Here is a 21,366-nt window from a genome sequence, read left to right as displayed (position 1 = left end):
GGCTCTAAATCAGGGGTGTCAAACTCATTTCATTCAGAGGGCCGAAGTTATCATTCATGGAGCCTGCTGAGGGCCAGAAATGACATCATTAAGCAGAAAGTGACATCATTAAGCAGATGATGGTCAAAAATAAGCACTTTGTTCTCACATAGAAACTCATTAGCTGCAAATGACAGAAAAGAAAATGTGCAAATCTTGTTCATATTTTCAAAATGTGAGCGAGCCCAATTATCATGCTGGGAGAACCCAATTATAACAGGAGCTGGATAAATTGCTTCTGGGGGCCACATTCAACCCATGGGTCTTATGTTTGACACCCCTGCTCTAAACCACTTCAGACAATACTGTGTGCTGGAATAGCTTTTAAGTATTCAGACGAGTGAGGAGTACCTCTGAACCATGTTGTACCTTTTTATCAAATGGGTCCAACCAAATGGATTTTTATGGGATTGCATGGGTCAGAATTGTGATGTGGGTGCAGGTTTGTGAATATGCATGAAAGAAACATCAACTACTAGTATGAACAAAGTCCTCCCAGCAAGAATAACTATTACACTGTAATGAATTCCTTGTATGAATCCAATATTTTTGAATTCAGCAGGCAGACTGAACTATTACAGGGAAACACAGAAGACCACTGTGCAGAGCTACCCCTTAGATAGGGCAACTGAGGCAGCCACCTTGAGCCCCGTACTTTCATGTCCAATGTATGGCCATAATAGGGGCCCCCGCATACTGGATGCGTTGTTCTGGGCCCACACCCTACTGGCAGACTTCTAGGGACTGCTCTACAAGTGTGCACTGGAGGTGGTTAATTCTACTAGGAATGCCTTGGATGGTCATCACCTCCCTAATGGCAAATATCGCAATTACTGGAAGTGTAGCAAGCTAAATACATAACTACTATTAAAATGGAATGTGTATAGAAACATGGCATAAGATAGCATGGACTGTTCCAGCAGGGTTTGGGGTTTTTTCCCATTGTTTGATTCAAGCACTAGAGTATGTCTTGCACAGACACTCTGTGGTGCATCCCAGAAGTAACTGTACCAAGTGGACCACCTCTGTAAGCCAATATTCATTTAGCATTCATTTCCAGGCCTTTAATGTGTGGCAAGAACTGACACTACCTCAGAATCACAACATCCAAAATGGGTGTTTGCTTCCTTGTTAACTTTGTCCTGACCTGTCCGTACACTGGTTATAAATCATGTATCATATACAGATGCTGCTGTTGTAGCCCACTCTAAAGATCAGTGTTGCAGAGCATGTGATTCTTTGAGTGATGGCCAAAGGCCACTGCACATCTAAGTGCTTTTTTCTGAGGCAAGGCACTATCGGTTGCTAGGCTACTTTTTAATTTACCAGAAGAAAAGCATGTCATGTTCAGTACTTGATAGTTAGTGCTGGGGCTGCAATCATGCAAATTTGCATGAGAGGAGGGAAGCAATTCACAAAAATGTTATTGATTTCATGCAGGCATTGAAACCTGTAAACAGCTTTGTTGTACATTTCATCTAGCAGTTGCTATAGCATTTGGGGGATTTCTCACAGGTGAAAGACACAGGCAGCCCAGACCAGCCGTGGACCTCCGCAGCCCCGCACACGGGGCAAAGCTCCACAACGGTGCCCCCCTGCGGGCTGTTGCCGCCCCCCTCTGGCAGAAATCCCCCCCCATTTACCAGAGGCTCACAGAGCCTCGTGCTACCTCCTCCCATGCCAGGGAAACCTCTGTGAAGTTCCCCAGTGCTATAAACTGTGCTTCCAGCAAACCGGAAGCACAGTTTCCGCCCCCGTCGGGAGCTTCAGAGAGGCTTCCACGGGGCCATAGAGGCTGGTGCTTGGGGCATTTGCCCCAGGTTAGCCTATGGCAGGCACGCAACTGGCCCAGACCCTGGATATTACCCCCTCCTCAATCTGAGTTTTCTAATTATTAACATTAACATTATTTATATACCGCTTTTCAACTAAAGTTCACAAAGCGGTTTACAGAGAAAAATCAAATTACTAATGGCTAATTATACCTGTTCTATCTAAGAGATTCTAGAAGAAAATGCAGATATAAACACTTTAAAAGGATGGAAAATACTTTAAACTGGAACATGCATGAATGGGGGGGTGCAAGAGAGGCATTTGTCAATGCCTCTAGGCACTGTCTAGGGCGCAGACTTCAGAGGAGTGCAGTACTAACCCTTGAGGGGCAGTTTTATATAGATTATTTTCTTAACACATGTAAAAAATGCAACCAATATTTTTTAAATTTCATTGTCATTTTTTTCTACAAGTTGTCTGTTTTTGAAAATTGAAGTTGGCAATTTTTTTCTTCCATTTTCCAATTTTCCCCTGAAAAATGCTCCCTCCCCTCCAACCCCACATTCATGTATTGAGAAAAACAATATTGTGAACCCCATGTTTTCCTTGCAATAGGGAGCTCTGCCTTAAGGCATCCTTTCTCAGCACTAGTGTACCTGGAGGGGGGGTTGGGGGCAGTGCCCTCAGGTGGCATACCTGGGGTGCCATCACCATTCACTGCTCTCGTGGTACACACTTGGAGTGGTTACGTGCTACTTTGAGCAGCCACCCACTTCTTTCACTTTGGAAAAAAAGCATCACTTCAATTATATCTGGGTCAGGCAGGGGATGACATTTGCATTCCTGGCTCTGGTCGGCAGAAGAGCAAGGAACACATTGTTACTACTTTCTGCGCAACAAAATTCCACAAGACAAAAGGTCGGACTTTTTATTTATTCACATTCTTATCCTTCTTTTCAGCAAGGAGTCCCACCTACACTGCCACAGGTGAACCACCATAATAATTTTTAAAATAAATAAATTTTTTAAAATAAAATAAATTTTTAAAAGTGTATAAAATAAGGTGTCGTTTTTCAAATGACACCATAAAATAAATCTAACAACAATAAAAAATAGTAAAACTAGCATTAAAACTACCAGTATATTGATCAGATTCCAAATGTTCTATGGAATAGAAAAGTTTTCACCTGTATTTGGAAGATGAAAAGAAATCTAGACAAAGGGTTCACAATGGAGAACATTCCATCCTGAAGGTGCCACAGCAAAAAAGGCTCTGCCCCTTGCAGACGCCAACCTCACCACAGTATGCTGCTTCTGAAGTAGAGCCTCTTCCGATTGCTTAAAGAAGGGGGTTAACATGATAGGAGGCATTGAACTAGAAGATTCTAGTTCACTGCTTGCACCATCCAAAATCATATATGGTCAGTATGTAACAGTAAAATGGCTGTCTAAGCGTTATGCTGAAAATTGTAGCGTCCTTGCAAAATACTCCTAGGCTGCAATCCTATACACCTTACCTGGGAGTAAATCCCATTGAACTCAATGAGGCTTACTTCTGAGTGGGCATGCATAGGCTTGTACTGTTATAAATTTGTTCTTTCTCTTCAGTAGTCAATAGTTATGTGATCATTTTGAATTATTTAACTGTTAACTTTTTCCATCCTCCCTGACACATACACCCAAACAGAATCCTTTACTTTTGTGTAACTATCTTTATAGGTGATTCAGCTGAAGAAATTGACCTGACACTGGTCTACCAGGCAGCAGCAAATGGGGATGTCAACACTTTGACTGGTGTCATTCGTGAAGATCCTTCAATATTAGAATGCTGTGATAGTGACGGTAAAATGGTTTTTTTATCTGGTTTATATCGTGTTCCAAATGAAACATATTCCAGAGTTTTTCTGTTTGTAGTATCAGTTTCATCATTAACACCCATTTCAACAACTTTTTCAATGATTTTGCAGTTAGAGTTGGATAAAACTACCTTCACTGTAACTGGGTACAGTGGTGGAGGATGGGCAAGGGGGCAAATACCCTGGGGCACCACACTTTTGATCCCGTGGGGGGCAGCCCCCACCATTCAGATCCCTTCTGAGAACCAGGGCGGCTTCACATGGCATTCTCCAGCTGCCCAAAAAGCCTTCTGAGGCTTTGGGGGGCGGGGGGGGCTTTGAACATTACTTCCAGTTTTCTGATGAAAATCAGTGTTCAAAGGCCCTCTGGAAGTTTCAGAAGGCTTTTGCACAGACAGAGGATGTCGTGCGAGGCTCAGAGGCTCTGGCAAGTGGTCTCCTGGGGGGGGCAGTATTCTGCTGTCCTGGCCCCAGGCAGCACATGGGCCACAATCACAACTGACTAGGTATTTCAAAATGGATTTCATTATTAACAAAAAAAAAGAGTCAGAGTTTGACCATAAATGTACCTGTCTAATATCATGAGCAATAAATTCATATTATCAGCCTGTTATTTGTACACCTCATCAACATCACTAATGTTAACCTGTATGAAAAGCTTCTTGCCAGCACTTCAAGGAAAAGGGTTTTAAGGCCCAATCCTATCAACTCCCAGCGCTGAGCTCCAGTACTGGTGCTGAGTGCTGCAAACATGTCATAAAGCATCGTTGCAGCACCTGCAGTGTCAGGAGCACTGGTGCTGGCTGGATGGACACCGCATAGAGCAAGGGAATAGCTCCAAGCAGTGGTAAGGTCTGTGGGGTAGAGGAGGTGTTCTAGGGCAGGGGAGAGGAACCAGGGTGGGAGGGGGGTGGGACCAGTGGTAATGCCCAGTGGTACAGCTTTGTCACAGTGCAGTGTGGCACACAGATTGATGGCATTAATTGAATCATTTCTATCGGGTTCCATTTATTCCAAAACCAAATGCATAGCCCTGATTTTATTACGGTCTGTGCTGTCTATGTGACTATTTGTTAATTTCTGTGACCTTCCGAGCAACTGGATGTTCATGATGCAAGGATGGTACACACAAGGGGACTGAAACTAAAAAAAAATGAGAAGCACATTATTTCCCAATGGCTGAAATAGCTGGCAGTTTGCAAAATCTCAGCTTTGGAGTTAGCAATTAGTGACCACAGAAATGGTTTTGCTGGAAGATTTGTCAGCCTCAAGTGAAAGTAAATAGGCTGGGTTTTTAATGCCAAAGGAGGTTGTGTCCACATGACTGACCCTTTCTTCCACATTGTTTTGCCCTCATATTGTTTTATCCCATTCCATTGTTGGTCTGTTCTTTGTGGAAAATAGAGTTGCCATCCACATAGGCAAAGATCAGCACAACAATAAATAAGGATCGAAGGCACAATGGCAGGCTGGGACATTTCCTAGTTTCCAGAAATACAGTTGGTGTCATGGAGAGTGACTATTCTATTACCTCCCCTTGTTTCAACTCCCATGCCAATAATAATGAGGCCCCTTGCCTCATTTTCTGGAGACAGGGCCAGCCTTAGGTAGTTGACCATTTTGGCCAAACTGGGCCCTCACTGGAGCAGCAAGGGGACCGCCCACCACCACGGCCAGCACCTTGCTCTGTAGCTGATGCTCCAGCATGGAATCTTTCGTGCACAGGCATCACGAGGAGAGCAAGGTGAATGGAGCATTGCCGCTGGGTGGCCCTTTGGCCCGCCTGCCCTTGGATCTGATTGGCTTGAAATCATTCCCCCTGTAAGCATGTCGGAGTGACACTATTGCTGGGTGCCTTGCTGCTTCCATTCATCCCGGTGAATAGAGGGGCCCTGCGGGGGTGCAAGATCCCTGCAAAAATGTTTTGCATTGGCCCCCACAGCCCCTAAGGCAGGCCCTGGAGACAAGCAGCAAAGGTGCAAAAATATAGATATAAAGTTACCCATCAAAAACCCGGTCCTGGTGACTGGGTTGCTGAAGAAAGCAGGAAAAAGCAGAGTTCTCCTTCTCCCATGTAGAACATGCTGGCGACTGCCTCCTCTTTGTCCCTATTTTATTCCTTTCTATTCATGATTCCTGTATTCTGGCTGTCTCAGCCTTGGTGCATTTTCAGTGAGCTTTCAAGGAGGAATGCAGGTACACTATTGGCAGAAGAAAGGGCCTACCTGGATCCCATCATTAGCTAGAGATGTCCCAGGGACTGGGAAATGACAGTAGTGGCAAGTAGATGTTCCCCTCTGTATGTACACTGAATGCAGGTGTGTGTGTGAATAGGATCATACCTTGTGGCCATATCTCTTGGGGTGGGGGGGTTCCAGATTTTGTGAAAGAGCATCACATGCATACAGTAATATCTGCACAGAGCCTGTTACAAACAAATGTAGAATACATAGCCATCAGGGACCATAGTCAGCACACAAAGGCTCACTTCCCCTTCAGTAGAGGGGGAACTTCTGCACAGAGGCTGTGATCTGAGATGAAAATCAAACAGCCCAATCCTCACCAACTTTCCAGAACCAATGCAAATGCAATGCAGCCTCAAGGTAAGGGAACAAATATTCCCTTACCTTGAGGAGGCCTCTGTGACACCCAACACCACCATCATACACAGAGTGCGCCCCATAGCCACGGCTGCATCAGTGCTGGAAAGTTGGTTTGGACTGGGCTGAAAAAGAGTCTTGCGGCATCTTAAAGACTTATTGCAAGGTGAAGTTTTGTGAACTAGAGCTGACTTCAGTCTCACTCTCTAACCTGCCGCCAGTGCAAGCTGCATTGATCTGCTTCCCACTCACTCAAGCAAGATGTAGATCAATCCCCTCCTTACCGTACTCCTCGCCTGCTGCCATGAAGTGCAGGACTGCTAGTTTCATTTACAGGGACAGTGCCTTTGCATGCTCTGCAAATGAAATCAGAGTCCTACACTTCTGGGTTTCACGGCAATGTGCAAGGAGTATGATCAGGGTTTTGGCTTGGTTTGCAGCACAGAGGCTATTAACCAAGACTAGCATCAAGTGGCTTTTCGGGTAATTTGAATTAAAAATGTAAACAATTGGACTAAAAGGCCACAAAATGCAAGAAGGAATACATTGTGTGAATTTGGGCACAATCCTAACAGGTCTACTCAGAAGTAAGTCCTATTTTGTTCAGTGGGGCTCAGTCTCATGAGAGTGTGGTTAGGATTGCAGCCTTTATCTTGGCTGTACGTCACAAATGTCACTGGGTGTACCTTTGACACTACAACACCTTTAATCATCCCTGCTGACTATTTTCCTCCTCTATACTCCTGTGTGTAAACATGTCAAGTGAGGGCAAGACTTCATGCACCTGATGAAGTCCGTTCTATATGAAAGCTTAGGCCACAATATATCTGCGAGTCTTAAGATACCACATGCCTCCTCATTTTGTTTTGTGTTGTTTTTTGCAAAAGACGAACACAGCTAGTATCTGAGGTGACTCAGAAATGAGCAAAGGCTATTTCTGAGTCACCCCAGACACTAGTTGTGTTTGTCTTTTGCAAAAAACACAAAACGAAGAGGCACGTGATATCTTAAAACTCGCAGATATATTTTGGCCAACTTGAGCAAAGTGGGCAGCTGATGGGTTGGACATTAAGGCAAAACTTTTATACAACAATGAGATAAAATGCAACCACATCTTGAAAGGGCTGGTGTGTTTATTATGGTTTCTGATTTGATATCAGACTGTACTTTCCCCTCCCACTTTTCCCAAACTGTTATGTTCACTGTCCATACTCAGAGTAGTTCCCCCACATTGAAACATCATCTGTCACAGCTATTTTTTGTATATATGTGGGATTTCAGACAGGACTTTCTGGGTAACTGACAAAGCTGTCACAATCAGCTCTTTTTTCAATATTAAGCGTGATATACCACTAGTGAGCTGTTTGTATTAATAAAATGTCTCTTGCTTGTGCCCTGAACAAACTAAAAAATATTTAAGAAAGAGAACCTCATTCCCTTTTCCTTTCCAAGGCTGTACGCCCTTGATGCACGCCGTTTCGGGACGCCAGCTTGATACTGTGAAATTGCTGCTGAAGATGGGAGCAAATATCAACACTCAAGACGCTTGTGGGCGCACAAGTCTATCTCTTGCAACCTATCTGGTACAGAGCTTTCCTTCTCCTAGACATCATATTTGGAAAGAGCTGAGATTTAGTAACATGAGCATTACTTAATTATTCACGTCATTATTTACTTTTTAAAAAAATATATAGGTGTTTTTCAACACAGGTTCTTTATTTGAACAGCACTAAAAAATAATAAAATAATATCCTAAAGCCTTCCCCCCACCCCAGATACCCTAGTGAAAGCACAGATGACAACAGCATAATGTATTGCAGCAGATATTGAACTGAACAAAAAGCAAATCATTCCTGAGGCATAAAATCAAGATAAACCAGCTATTTCAACCAGTGTGCCGTGGCACATTGGTGTGCCACAAAAGGGTCGCAGGTGTTCCATGGTAGTTTGGAGCATAACAGTTGGAAATTGGTGAAAAACTCTTCCGAGTTCTGTGGCTCTGTTTTTAGGGCAACTAACATTTTAGTAATGAATTGTCTGTCTCTCTTCTTCCATTGGCTCTGAGGGCTTTGCAGTGTCTGTCCCTCCTCCGGCAATTCCCCCCTCTACAACTCCTCCCTGTAGGTACGTCTGAGGCAAGTCCTCATCTTCTCTCTCTCCCCCTTCCACTTGTTCATTCCCATAGCACTCAGCCAGGCCAGTCTGGGCAGGATTGAAGGGTGTGTCTACATCTATCCCACACTTCCACATCCCCCATTTAGAAAGAACACTGCTCTAGTCTAGAACCATTTTTGCCATCTCTATGTGATGCAATTCTTCATGAATATTTATATCCTGCCTTTCCCACACTAACCTGGGACACTCCCACTGCCCTACATCATCTACAGTGAAGAGAGATGCAAGCAATATATTCAGCTTCTCTGCAATCTCCATGTCCTCGCTCCCTCATTGTCTAAAAGGCCTAAGTCCTCCCTAGCAGGTTTCCTTCTTCTGATGTATTTAAATGTTTTTATTCTTCATCATGCCTTTTTAGCCATCTCTTCCTCAATATTCTTTTTTCACATTTCTCATTTTCAACTTACATTTCTTTTGTCGTAATTTGTATCCCTTTTTATTATCCTTATTTGGGCAACATTTTCAGAAGGAAACTTTCTTGCTTTTTATTGCTTTCCTTAGCCATACTGGCATCCTCCTGGACCTGGTGGTGCCTTTTCTACCTAACAGTATTCAACTTCCATGCACTCTGAAGACATTTGACCTTTATTTCTTTCCCTTTCAGCTTTCTTTTTATTACTTTCCTCATTTCTGAGAAGTCCCATCTCAGTGCCTTAGGAATATAAAGGATTCCCCTTATTTGATTCTGTTGTGCCATATTTTAAGTTGTGAGCCATATCAGAACTCTTGTTCTCAACATTTTGCATTGTAACCTTGCTTTGTGTGTTGTAACCTTTTGTATATACTTCCTCCTCTTGCAAATCTTGGCTTTTTTTGTTGGTGTGTTTGTGATTTTTTTGGTTTGTTTTTAGTAGTGCTTTAACGTGGCTGATTTTGCTGAACTGTGCAAAATAAATAGTTTTGAGACATCTGTGTGGAATTGCAAAAGGGCTGGCTGTTTATTGGGTGGGGGGACAGAATAGCAGAACTGAAAGAAGGTGTCTCATAGTGAAGATTGTTGACTTTCTGGGTGTATGCACAACTGATATTCAAAGGAATGAGGGGCAAATAGGAATTTACAGTAGCATGAATCATTCTGTAGAATGGAGGTCATATTGGATTCCTATAAAGCAAGATGTAAGGGACAATTTAGAGTATTACTGGGCATGCTGGCTGAATTGGAAATGGTAGCAGGGCAGTTAAGGAAAGGACACAAGACAATGCAGGAACACGGAAACTGACATTTCAATGCTGCAGTTCTTTTGATGAGAAGCCTTGCATGCATGGACATACCGAAGATAGGGACCACAACCAAGTCAACCGTGGAAAGAAGCAGACGGGAAGCAAAGACCAAACCTGTAGGTTTATAGATGTACAAAGTGGCACAACTGTGCCACCATGCTGTGCCTGAATCTCCCGAGAGCATCATCACAAACTCAGGGTCATGCTTACAACTGCAGTGAATGTTATGGGAATCTAGTCTGCTTTGCATCCGGTTTGGTGTTTTGAACTTTTATTAAATGCATTTAATTTAAATTCTCCCTCTCCCCCAAGAGATGTCCCATTCACTGGTTGATGCCTCACCACATCCTCTCAACTTGGCCATCGTTACTTTACCAGTGATTCTCTTTGAGTAATGTGGCTCTTCTAAAATGGGCTCATGCGCCTCCCTTTCATCTCCCCCCTGAGGTTCCTATATGATCACAATATGCGTCTCCAAGTTTAAGAACAGTGAACTGTTAGCAGCATGGGTTGTCTTCAGCAACCCACCTGCAGTTCTCTAACCTATGCTGCCTATTGTTTTGTAAACAATGGTGCCTTGAGTAGGTGCTATGTTTTCTTGGTGCCTTTAAGAGTGTTCCACACTCTTGCACCTTATCTTTTACAATACAGTACAACATGGCACACTGTTTTGGGATCATCCTGAGATTGCAAGCTCATTTAGTACAATTAGAAATAGTTCAGAACTGCCGCTTTCAATGAGCACCATCACCTTATAACCTACAGGTCACTAGAGATTCAGTAGAATCTCATGGTCTTGGGTTTTTCCAAAGCAATCCTCAGCTGAAGTCTATGTTAAATTGACCAATAGGACTGACTGATGCCTAAACTACCAACAGTCCTAACCCTTCCTTGGTTAACATTGGCCAATACTTCTATGATGGGGGTAGGGAGAGGGTGGATTGGGCACAGGAGGGGGGGTGGAATAAGCAGGCCTGATCCTCTGACAAGGATTGACTCGGACTTGCCCCAGCAATATCACTGGCACAGGTCCATGTTGCCCAATGTCCCCTTGCCCGAAGGCAATTTCCAGCAGCCGAAATTCCCCTGCAGGATGCAGCGGACCACCCCACTCTGGCTCCCTGCAGGAGCCAATGCACCTGGCATTGGTGCAGGGGGATTTATTTGGGATTGGGCTGCACGATAGACTCTCCCATGCAACAACAACCTTCAGTAACACCATTGCACTCATGCAATAGCCTTTTCACAGACAAAAGACTGGATGCTATTTGCTAAATTTGCTGGATGCTATTTGCCAGCTGGATGCTGGATGCTATTTGCTAGGGATCAGACTAGCAAATTTAATTTTTTGTAAACTCATTGTTGAAAAATAAACTTGTGTTCCATTCTGATGGCAAAAGCCTGGGCCTTTTTCCCTTTTGTTCTGCTTGCAGGGATGGCTGGAGGGCTGTGTCAGTCTGCTAAGAAATGGTGCCAAACAAAACATCCCGGATAAAAATGGAAGATTGCCACTACATGCTGCCACTGCTGATCCCAATGTCAGGTATACTCTTCTTTAAAGCAAAAGCATCCCAAACGTCAAGACAACATTTATTTGTTTTTGAAATATGTATGCCATGAATATCTCCCAGAGCACACAGCAATGCTACAATAAAATACAATATTAAATTTAAGCACTGAAACAGCAGGAACAATAACAACTCAGTAAAACCAATAAAACCAGTGGGAAGGCAAAACAAATTCAGCAATTAAAATCAGCCAATTGACATGCTGAAAGGCCTGGACAAATAAAAGGCTCTTTATCTGGTGCTGCAAAATAAACAGATCTAATGCCTGCCAAATAAGCCTCTCTGAAAAGATTGTTCCAATTCAGCGTGCCACAATTGAGAAGGCTGTATCTCTTGTCACTAGCTGTCTTACCTCTGAAGGTAGGCGTACAGTACTTGGAGAAGGGCCATCTCCTAAATGTAACTGCTCATCAGATTCATTTATGTCTGTATACCTGTGTGCAAAACCCTGTTATTTTTATTTATGTATATATTTCCTTGAAGTTAACAACAAGCAACAGTTTTAGTTGTTTCATTCATTCATTGTGTTCATTCTCAACAAAAACATTTTGAATGAGAAACACATATAGTGTGTTTACGCATACACATACTCCTTACCTGCAGGGGTTCTGTTCCTGAATCCCTCCAGATTGCTGACACTGTGGATACAGGTGAACACCCATCCATGTAATCCACATCTTCTGGAGGTGAGGGGAGCCCGGCTCCCCTTCCCTCTGGAGGAACTTCTGAGCTCAGCAGAGGCCATGGTTGCTCAGACTGAGTGGAGAAACTGGAAGTCACATATTTTTAACCTCTGAGTTAACCATGAGCCTCGCAGAGGCCATGGACAGACATCCGCAGCCTCTATGGAGCTCAGAGGACCCTCCGGAGGTGAGGCAAGCAAAGCTCCCCTTGCCTTTGGAAAGGGTGTGCACAGGGTGTGCATGGGGAGGGCTGCTGATCTGATCCGCGGGGGGGCATAGGGGGTCCCTTTATACCATGGGTTCCCAACCCGTGGTCCCCAGGACTCTGTCAGGTGGTCTGCAAGATCTCTTGAAGAAAGGGGGGGGACTCTCAATGCATCCCAGGAAGGGAAAATAAAACTTTGCAACCCTGGCTACCAATCAGAGCTTGACAGTGCCGTCTCGTGGCTCCCCCCCCCTCACTCTTCCTTAAGAACATAAGAACAGCACCGCTGGATCAGGCCACAGGCCCATCCAGTTCAGCTTCCTATATCTCACAGTAGCCCACCAAATGCCTCAGGGAACACACAAAACAGGAGACCTGCATCCTCTTGCCCTCCCTTGCACCTGACATTCTGTGGTAGCCTACTTCTACAATCAGGAGGTTGTACATACACACCATGGCTTGGAATCCGTGATGGACTTTTCCTCCAGAGATTTGTCCAATCCCCTTTTAAAGTCACTTCACCTGACACCATCACCACATCCTGTGGCAAGGGGTTCCACAGACTAATGGTAGAGGGGAGAGCAGGCAGCATGGAATTGGTTGGACATTAGAGACATCTGCATAGCTTTGAGCAACAGTATAAACCCAAGAATTTCACAGCTAGTGAAGCAAATGCAAGCACAACCATCACATTAATTCTAAATAATCTTCTCCACGTATTATGAATTTAATTGTATTTTTGTGTGAGAGAGTAGTGGGTTGCATGTGGTCCTCCAAAGTTTGCCTTAGTGGTCCCTGAGCTGCTGAAGGTTGGGAACCACTGCTTTATACAAAAAAAAAAATCCTTTCTGAGGAGAGAGAGAGAGCGATGCACCCATTTCCCCACAGGTCTGCTTGCTACCGCTAATAAAAATACTGTTGTGGGTTGCACTCCCACTGTGTATCACACACCACACTAGGCTTCATGGGCTACTCAAACCCCCCCCCCTCCAGTCATTTCTTCTTCAGTTGCTTTGTTAATTTTCTGACATCTTTATACATCACTTAAACAGTACACTTGGAAAATTTCAAGGCAATGAAGAGGGTATTATCATTAAATGAAATATCCCTAGCAAAGGGACTACTGTATTTTGATCTTCAGAAAAAGAGCAGTAATTTATTTTGACAACACACAGGGTACACACACACAAAAATAGTGTCCCCTGGTTCCCATGGTAACAGGCAGACCTTTGGTCGGAAGAGAAGTGTGCTTGCTGAGGAGTCCCTTTTCATCTGTCCTATTAGCCAAGTCAACAAAATCACTTCTTCTGAATATGCTCACTATCACAGGAAGGCACTGCCAGAGATCTTCAGTGTGTGCATTTGTTTTTCACGCTATCTTTGCTCAATCCAGCTGTTTAAGGGAGTGCAAACAGTAATGCCTGCACAGGAAATCTTATCTGCAGACAGAGGATAATAAGCTCTGTACATTAATAAAAGCTATCAATCAAAATTCTGCACTGGCAACCTAAATTATATGCCAATTATATGAATTCCATCCAAATTGTGCCAGTTAAGCAAATGGGCATATTTATATTTACTTTGCATAATTTATTCTGCTCCTTCTAGTCATGGAGAGAGGCAAGGAGCTTTCCAGAACACTGAAACTTCAATAACCTTTGGCTTCCAAGAGCCCAACTAAACCTTGAAGGGGAGAGATCTGCAGTTAGGCAACCCCAGGGTTTTGCTAATTCTCAGCTCCAGAATCTGCTTTGAAGGTGCAGAAGTGTTTCACTGGTAGAGGAGTTTAATCCTTTACTCCAATGCCCTTTCATTTTTCTTGTGCCCTAAAAGTTGCTATTGGCATCCTGTATTTTTTTTCAAGTCATAGAACTTGTAACTTCAGGGAGCAGGTGAAATTCACATCAGAAAAAGGCATGGGAAGAAACAGTTAAATGCCCTCTCCCATAGCAACACTCCCCAATCTTCAAAGCATTCTCCAGGCTGCTAATAAGCAACAAACAAGCAAAAAAGGTGGGAGATCATATGGAGGGATGTCCCACATAATGTCTGGCTTGGCCTTCAGATTCACAATGCATTTCCAACACACTGTCAAGCCTTTTCTTGCAGTCATTTGGGCTAGAAACTGGCTTTGTTTTTGTTCTAAATGAAGCTTGGCTCCCTCAAAAAGTTGAATTTTGCACATTCCTCACTTTTTTCCTACTTGTGCTGAATTATGGAGTACACACTGGTTTGATTATAAATATAGCAGAGGACTGAATCGATGTGCCCAATTCAAATTTAAATGCCTCACACCTGTGATTCTCAAACTATGGGGCAGGCCCTCTTCACTATGTAGCGTTCTCAAGTGAGTACAAAGCTCCAGGAAAGGAGAAGTTTGTAAGACTTGTATTCCCCCATCAGCCAAAGCTTAGGCAGAATGTGTGCCAATGGTGATCTGGAAAGACAGAAATCCAGAAAGAGCTACTGCTTTGTTCATATGCTTCTCTTTGTATACTTTTAGGTAGGGGTCTTAGATACAGTAAGTGGTATTGCTACGGGGGTGCAGGCTGCACAGGGCAATGCACACAGGAAGGGGGGTGAACCACTACCCACCAAAATTTTTAAAATCTTTGTATTTTCAAATATCATGTTATACATCAATTTCATACAGAATGCAATAAAACAAACCATGTTGAAATATCTCTATTTTATCAAAAATTATAAACAAAAAAACCAGAAGGGGTGGGGCAATTGTACATCACCACACCCATCACCTGGGGCATTGCCCTGCCCACTGCATGGGAGGAGGTTGTTCTGCCCGATTCCCAATCCAAGCCTCACTTAGGGAACTTATGCCCACTCTAAGCTAATTAGCTCCCCTTTCATTCCCCAACAATGGCCCTAGTTCTCTACGGCAGTACTGCTAGACTCCACCACCAGGGTAGCTTGCCTGTTTAAACTGCAGGGACCCCTCCTCCCAGTTCCTAAGGCAGCAGTCCTTCCAGGTATAGCAGCACACCTCAGCTCTCCGCAGCCTGTTTGAGTAGTCCATTAGTCAGTGAGCCAGATAATCAATTAGCCAGAAGGTCAGTCCACATGGCAGAGTATCCAAGTCAAAGTCCAAAGTCAATAAGCCAAGTCACAGTCTGAGGTCAGATTCCAGGTAAGTCAGTCAGAGTATCCAAGTCAATAAGCCAAGTCAATTTCCTCTCCAAACTGCACTCCTTCTACAACCCACTTCCTGCCTCAGATGCTCCTTATAGCCTTAGGGATCTCATTGCCTCTAGTCACTGCAGCTGTGCAGCACACCCTTTGCTGAAAGGCCAGGCCTTAACTCTTAAAGGGGCCACTGCAGACACCACATTCTACCTCCTCACCAGATCTTCCTCTGTTCCAATACAGAGGTCCGTCATAGGGGTGACATGCTGGCCTCCCACGCTGGGTGACACAAACCCTGGTGATGCCACTGGATACAGTACCTTGTTATGTTCTTCTAATGCTTGTGTAGGACTCCTATCACAATCCCTGGATCTTCACATGCAAAAACAAAACAAAAAACTACACACACACACACACACAAGTGCATGTAATGATCTCTGCAAACTGATCCAGATGACTGGTGTTGGGTTGGAAGGTTCCCAAGGTAGCATATGTTCAGAAGGGTTCAAAACATTTTGAGTCATGCTGCTTCACACAACCCACCCATCCAAACATTTTAGATTCAAGGACCAGAAAACTTCATATGCTATATACGGTAACCCTAGAAGAAGCAGAAGCAGACCTAGTTCTAGATAAAAGAATATGATGAAGACCTACACTGAATAATATTTTGTGGCTTCATATCACTCTGATACCACCTTTCTCCTATTCTACATTCCCACGGCACTGCATGGTATTAAAAATATAGGGTTAAAAGTTGCATACATTCAGGGCACGTTGGTTTTGTGAGGTTTAGCACATGCAGAATCTAGCACTTTGTTAACTGTCCCACTGAAATCCGTAGAACATAAAGTGTTTCGCTTTGACTGGTTTGGCTTCATGCCTTCTCTGGATTTTGTTTTGAACAGACCACACTGATTCAAACTTTGTACTCCACAGGCTGTTATCTGTACTGCTTCAGCGGTCTGATCTCAGTGAAATTAACCACCAGGACAATGAGGTGAGCAAACAAACTTTCATTCAAAGGTACTTACTACTTGCCTGAGAAAGAATCCTATTAACAGAGAGAAGAAGAGGATCCAGAGATAGAGCTTCATGCCATGAGGACAAGTTCACTCAACCATTCACGTGGTCATAATTTTTTTCTGTATAGGATGTCCCATGCATGCATCAAACAAACCATGTGAAATGTTTGCATTGAGCACAAAGTAGTATTCTGTGCACACTAAGACGTATCTCCCTAATGTGGTTTGGGGCACACTGTGAAACACTCAGCTCGTGCTTGTATACAATAATTCAAATGACCCTGATGCAATCCATTCAGTTGTTAGCCAGCAGGCAGCCAGACACCATCATACACAGTCATCTGAACTGATCATAAGGCACCCAAACTCTGATAAGGTGAGCCTCCCCTAGGAATAGACAAGAACATGTGCAGGTGGCTAGTGATTGCCAGGTCCTCCAGCAGACTGTCATTCTGCTAACTCATTACCGAACTTCAACCCTATCAGATACATTCTCCTGATCCCTCTTAAGCTGAATGTTGTGGTGCTGGAGCCGGCCAAGAGAATAGGGGTGCTGGGAGAGAGTGGAAGAGATGGATGCTCTTATAATCAAAAATGTTTCATATACCTTCACCTCACTCCACAGATCTACAAAAGAAGCTCTCTATTAGGATATCTTTCAGTGAGATCATCTACAGCAGGGGTGCCCAGACCCCGGCCTGGGGGCCACTTATAGCCCTCGAGGACTCCCAATGCGGCCCGCGGATAGCCCCCAGTCTCCAATGAACCTCTGGCCCTCCGGAAACTTGCTGGAGCCCATGCTGGCCCGATGCAACTGCTCTCAGTGTGAGGGCAACTGTTTGACTTCTCGCATGAGCTGTGGGACAAGGGCTCCCTCCACTGCTTGCTATTTCATGAGTGTGATGCAGCAGCAGCAGTGAAGGAAATGCCTTGCTTTGTGTAAGGCCTTTTATAGGCCTTGAGCTATTGCAAGACCTTCATTCATTGATATAAGTTCCATCTCGAATATATTCATTTATGTAAATGCATGTAAATTTATTCAAATTTGAAATGTAAATTAATTCTTTTTTATTCACTGCCCCTGACACAGTGTCAGAGAGATGATATGGCCCTCTTGTCAAAAGGTTTGGACACCCCTGATCTACAGAACAGATGGTTAGTGCTTGCTTTGGGGGCACAAAATGTAAAAGTGAAGAAAGTGAGGAGGAAAGTTCAAAAAGTGTCAGAAACACTGCACTAAAGAGAATGTTTTTCTCCACTATAACTTCAGTAGAGCAGCTGGATAAAACAGGAAATGAGTGCTTGGTAACAGCTAAACAGTCTCTGCAGCAAATCAATGCACATTTTTCACTTAACTACTGCCGTGCCAAAACAGGGTTTGCTTTGCTTATTTTATAGTAGGAGACAGTTCAGATCTTCTGTTTCATCATGGAACTCTCCTACTTCCAAGAAAGGCACACATTGCCAACAGCTCTGATACCTTGGTTGTGATTTTCAGGGAATGACATCACTTCACTGGGCTGCATTCCATAATCGACCTCAACATGCGCAAACTCTGCTGCAAAAAGGAGCTGACCCAACCCTGGTGGACAAAGATTTTAAAACAGCTCTTCACTGGGCAGTACAGGTAAGGACAGCAGTCAGCAGTTTAATACAAAATATGTTTTCTCTCATGAGATACAATTGTGAAACTGTGGAAAGTGAAACCAAGTAAAACCATAGAAACTGTGAACTCATGGAAGGCACAAAACAGTGTTCTGCAATGTGAATGTCAGAAATGCACGAGTATAATTTTCTGGAAGAGGAATGGGACATTCCTGTAAGAACATAAGAATCCCACCTGCTGGATTCAGGCTAAAGGCCCATCTTTAGCCCAGCTTCCTGTATCTCACAGTGGTCCACCAGATGCTTCTGGGAGTACATAAGAAAACAAGACATCTGTCTCCTGTTGCCATTCCCTTGCAGCTGGCATTCAGAGATAGCCTACTTCTAAAACCAGGAGGTTACATACACCCATCAAGATTTATAATCTTGGATGGACTTTTCCTCCATAAATCGGTCCTTTTAAAGGCATCTTAACCAGACACCATCATCACATCCTGTGGCAAGGAGTTCCACAGATTTATTATACAATTAGACGGATTAATTCTTAACCCTTTGAGAATGCCCCTCCCACACCAGGAGGCAGGGTTAGCTGACCATGAAGTCTTCTTCTCTCGTGGAGGGCATCCTGTTCCCCAGACCAGACTTGGAGAGTTGGAAAAACCCTTGTTCACCATATGCACCATGGACATGATGCCTGAGGCAAATCTGCATTAAGCAAAAAACTACATAAAGGAAGAACATGTAACATGAGAATATATAGATTAACAGAGGTAAATTCCCACCATAGACATGAACGACAAGGAGGACACAACAAGGAATCCTGGCTACCTCCCCACATGTAGCCTATTGTTCATAGAGCAAGATGCTGAGCCAAGTTTAAGAGGTGAGTGGAATGCCCCCCTTTCTCTTCCAAAAGCAGGAATTCACAAATAAGAAATTATATTTGTTCCAGTCAAGGCAGGATCCCAAAACTGTTTGGGCCCTGTGGCGTAGCTAATGAGCATAATGGGCTCAAAATGATGCCCCAGAAGTGATGTCACAATCGGAAATGACATCAGGCCCAGGTTTTTAAAAAGTGCTAATTGGGGAGGGGGACCTGCCTCTTCCCCCCAGCAGTTCACCACCCACTTAATCTGCCACCTCCCCCCAGCCAGTGACATAGCTAAGGCATCTATCTCCTATCTGGGATCAAAGAAGATTTTGTAGCCCTCCCACTCCATGTCAAAATCAAATTTGTTCAAGTACATAAATAAAAAGTGCGCCCCTTATTAGTTAGAGACACTATGTTGGGGTGAAGAGCAACAGTTATTCTCTCCCTGCTAAATATAAGAGGAGCACCACCTAAAAAGTGCCTAAAAAGTACCACCTAATATAAAGTACCACCTAATATAAGAGGAGCACCACCTAAAAAGTACCCAGTTAGCAAGGGCAACTGTATTATAATACATGGAAATGGGAGCTGACTCATGTTAACACCTTATTGGTTCCATGCTGTATCATAAATATGTTTCATTGGCTATCAGAATAGTCACTCTCATAGGTCAATTCTGAATTAGGAAAATCTACTTTTTGTTCCATAAGGCAGTTGTGTTTTCATTATCTGGTTAATGGCCATAACTTTTGACAGAATACAGATATTCCAATGTGGTTTGTTTTACTGCATTCAGCATTAAATTACCTTTCCAATGATATAATAATAATAATAATAATAATAATAATAATAATAATAATAATAATAATAATAATAATAATGAACTTTATTTATATCCCGCCCTTCTCCCTGAAAGGGACCCAGAATGGCTTACAACATGTTAAAAACAGATTAAAAACATAATTTAACAGCAAGTAAAAACATATTAAAACACATTAACAGATACCATAAAAACAGTAGTCAGGTAAAAAGTCAGATAAAAAGAGCAAAACGCAACAAATTATAGAGGAATCAGGCCTGTAAAAATACTAAAAGATATAGAAAAGATGTTAAAAAGGCCATGAACTCAGAGGGCTTGTTTAAACAAAAAGGTCTTCAGGCCTCGCCGAAAAGTCTCAAGAGAGGGAGCCATTCTCAAGTCAAGGGGAAGGGAGTTCCATAAGTTTGGTGCCACTACTGAGAAGGCCCTATTTCTTGCCGCCACCCCACGTACCTCCTTAGGCGGCGGCACTTGTAAAAAGGCCTTCTCTGATGACCTAAGAGGATGAGCCAGATTGTACGGAAGTAGGCGATCTCTAAGATACCCTGGCCCAGAGCAGTATAGGGCTTTAAAGGTCAAAACCAGCATCTTGAATTGGGCCCGGAAACGAATGGGCAGCCAATGCAGCCCCCGGAGAAGCGGGCTGACAGAGTCAAACCGCCTACCTCCAGTGACCACATGGGCCGCCACATTCTGCACTAATTGCAGTTTCCGAACCGTCTTCCGGGGCAGCCCCACATAAAGTGTGTTACAATAATCTAACCTCGATGTCACCGTGGCATGGATCACCGTGGCCAGGTCTGCACAATCCAAGTACGGCTGCAGCTGGTGCACCAGCCGAAGCTGAGCGAAGGCCCCCCTAGCCACAACCACCACCTGGGAATCCAGGAGCAGCTGTGAATCCAGGTGGACCCCCAAGCTGCGGACCTGCTCCTTCAGAGGGAGTGCAACCCCATTCAGAGCAAGCCGATAGTCCAGTACCTGCATCGAGGATTTCCGAACCAGGAGAGCCTCTGTCTTATCCAGATTTAATTTCAGCTTATTAGCTCCCATCCAGATCCTCACTGCTTCCAGACAGCGCTCCAGGCCCTCAACTGCCACCCTGGAGTGTGGAGGAAAGGAGAGATAGGGCTGGGTGTCATCAGCATATTGATGACACCCCACTCCAAACCCCCGGATGACCTCTCCCAGCGGTTTCATGTAGATATTGAATAGCATGGGGGACAGAATTGAACCCTGCGGCACCCTGCACCTCAAGGGCCAGGGTGTCGAACAGGCATCCCCAGCACCACCATCTGGGACCGACCCTCCAAGTAGGAGCGGAACCACCGCAAAACAGTGCCTCCAACTCCCAACTCGGCCAATCGGCCCAGAAGGATACCATGGTCAATGGCATCGAAAGCCGCTGAGTGGTCCAGCAGGACCAACAGGAACGCACTCCCCCATCCAGTCCCTGGCATAGGTCATCCACCAAGGCAACCAAGGCAGTATCCATCCCAAAACCCAGCCTGAAACCAGATTGAAAAGGATCCAGATAATCTGCTTCATCCAAGACCCTCTAGAGTTGGGCCGCCACCACCCGCTCAATTACCTTGCCCAGAAACGGGATGTTGGAGACTGGCCGGTAGTTCTCCAACACAGTGGAATCCAGGGAGGGCTTCTTCAGGAGGGGGCAAACCACCGCCCGTTTCAAAGCGAGTGGAAACGTCCCCTCCATCAAGGAAGAGTTGACCACCCTTCCTGTCCACTCAGCCAGTCCACCCCGGGCAGCTCTCATCAGCCAA

The 21,366-nt window shown here is 44.2% G+C and overlaps 1 protein-coding gene across 1 annotated transcript in view; it reads left to right on the top strand.

Annotated features, from left to right (window-relative positions):
- Window positions 1–21,366, top strand: part of ANKRD55 (ankyrin repeat domain 55) — a 49,951-nt gene that overhangs the window by 1,986 nt on the left and 26,599 nt on the right. Inside the window, exons 2-6 of the mRNA XM_066618131.1 lie at window positions 3,532–3,654; window positions 7,721–7,851; window positions 11,098–11,207; window positions 16,201–16,261; window positions 17,785–17,913. Of these exons, the coding sequence (XP_066474228.1) occupies window positions 3,532–3,654; window positions 7,721–7,851; window positions 11,098–11,207; window positions 16,201–16,261; window positions 17,785–17,913 (554 nt within the window). The remainder of the gene's footprint in view (window positions 1–3,531; window positions 3,655–7,720; window positions 7,852–11,097; window positions 11,208–16,200; window positions 16,262–17,784; window positions 17,914–21,366) is intronic.

The sequence above is a fragment of the Tiliqua scincoides genome, chromosome 2, assembly GCF_035046505.1.
Source record: "Tiliqua scincoides isolate rTilSci1 chromosome 2, rTilSci1.hap2, whole genome shotgun sequence".
NCBI lineage: Eukaryota > Metazoa > Chordata > Lepidosauria > Squamata > Scincidae > Tiliqua > Tiliqua scincoides.
This window is presented reverse-complemented; position numbering and strand designations above follow the sequence as displayed.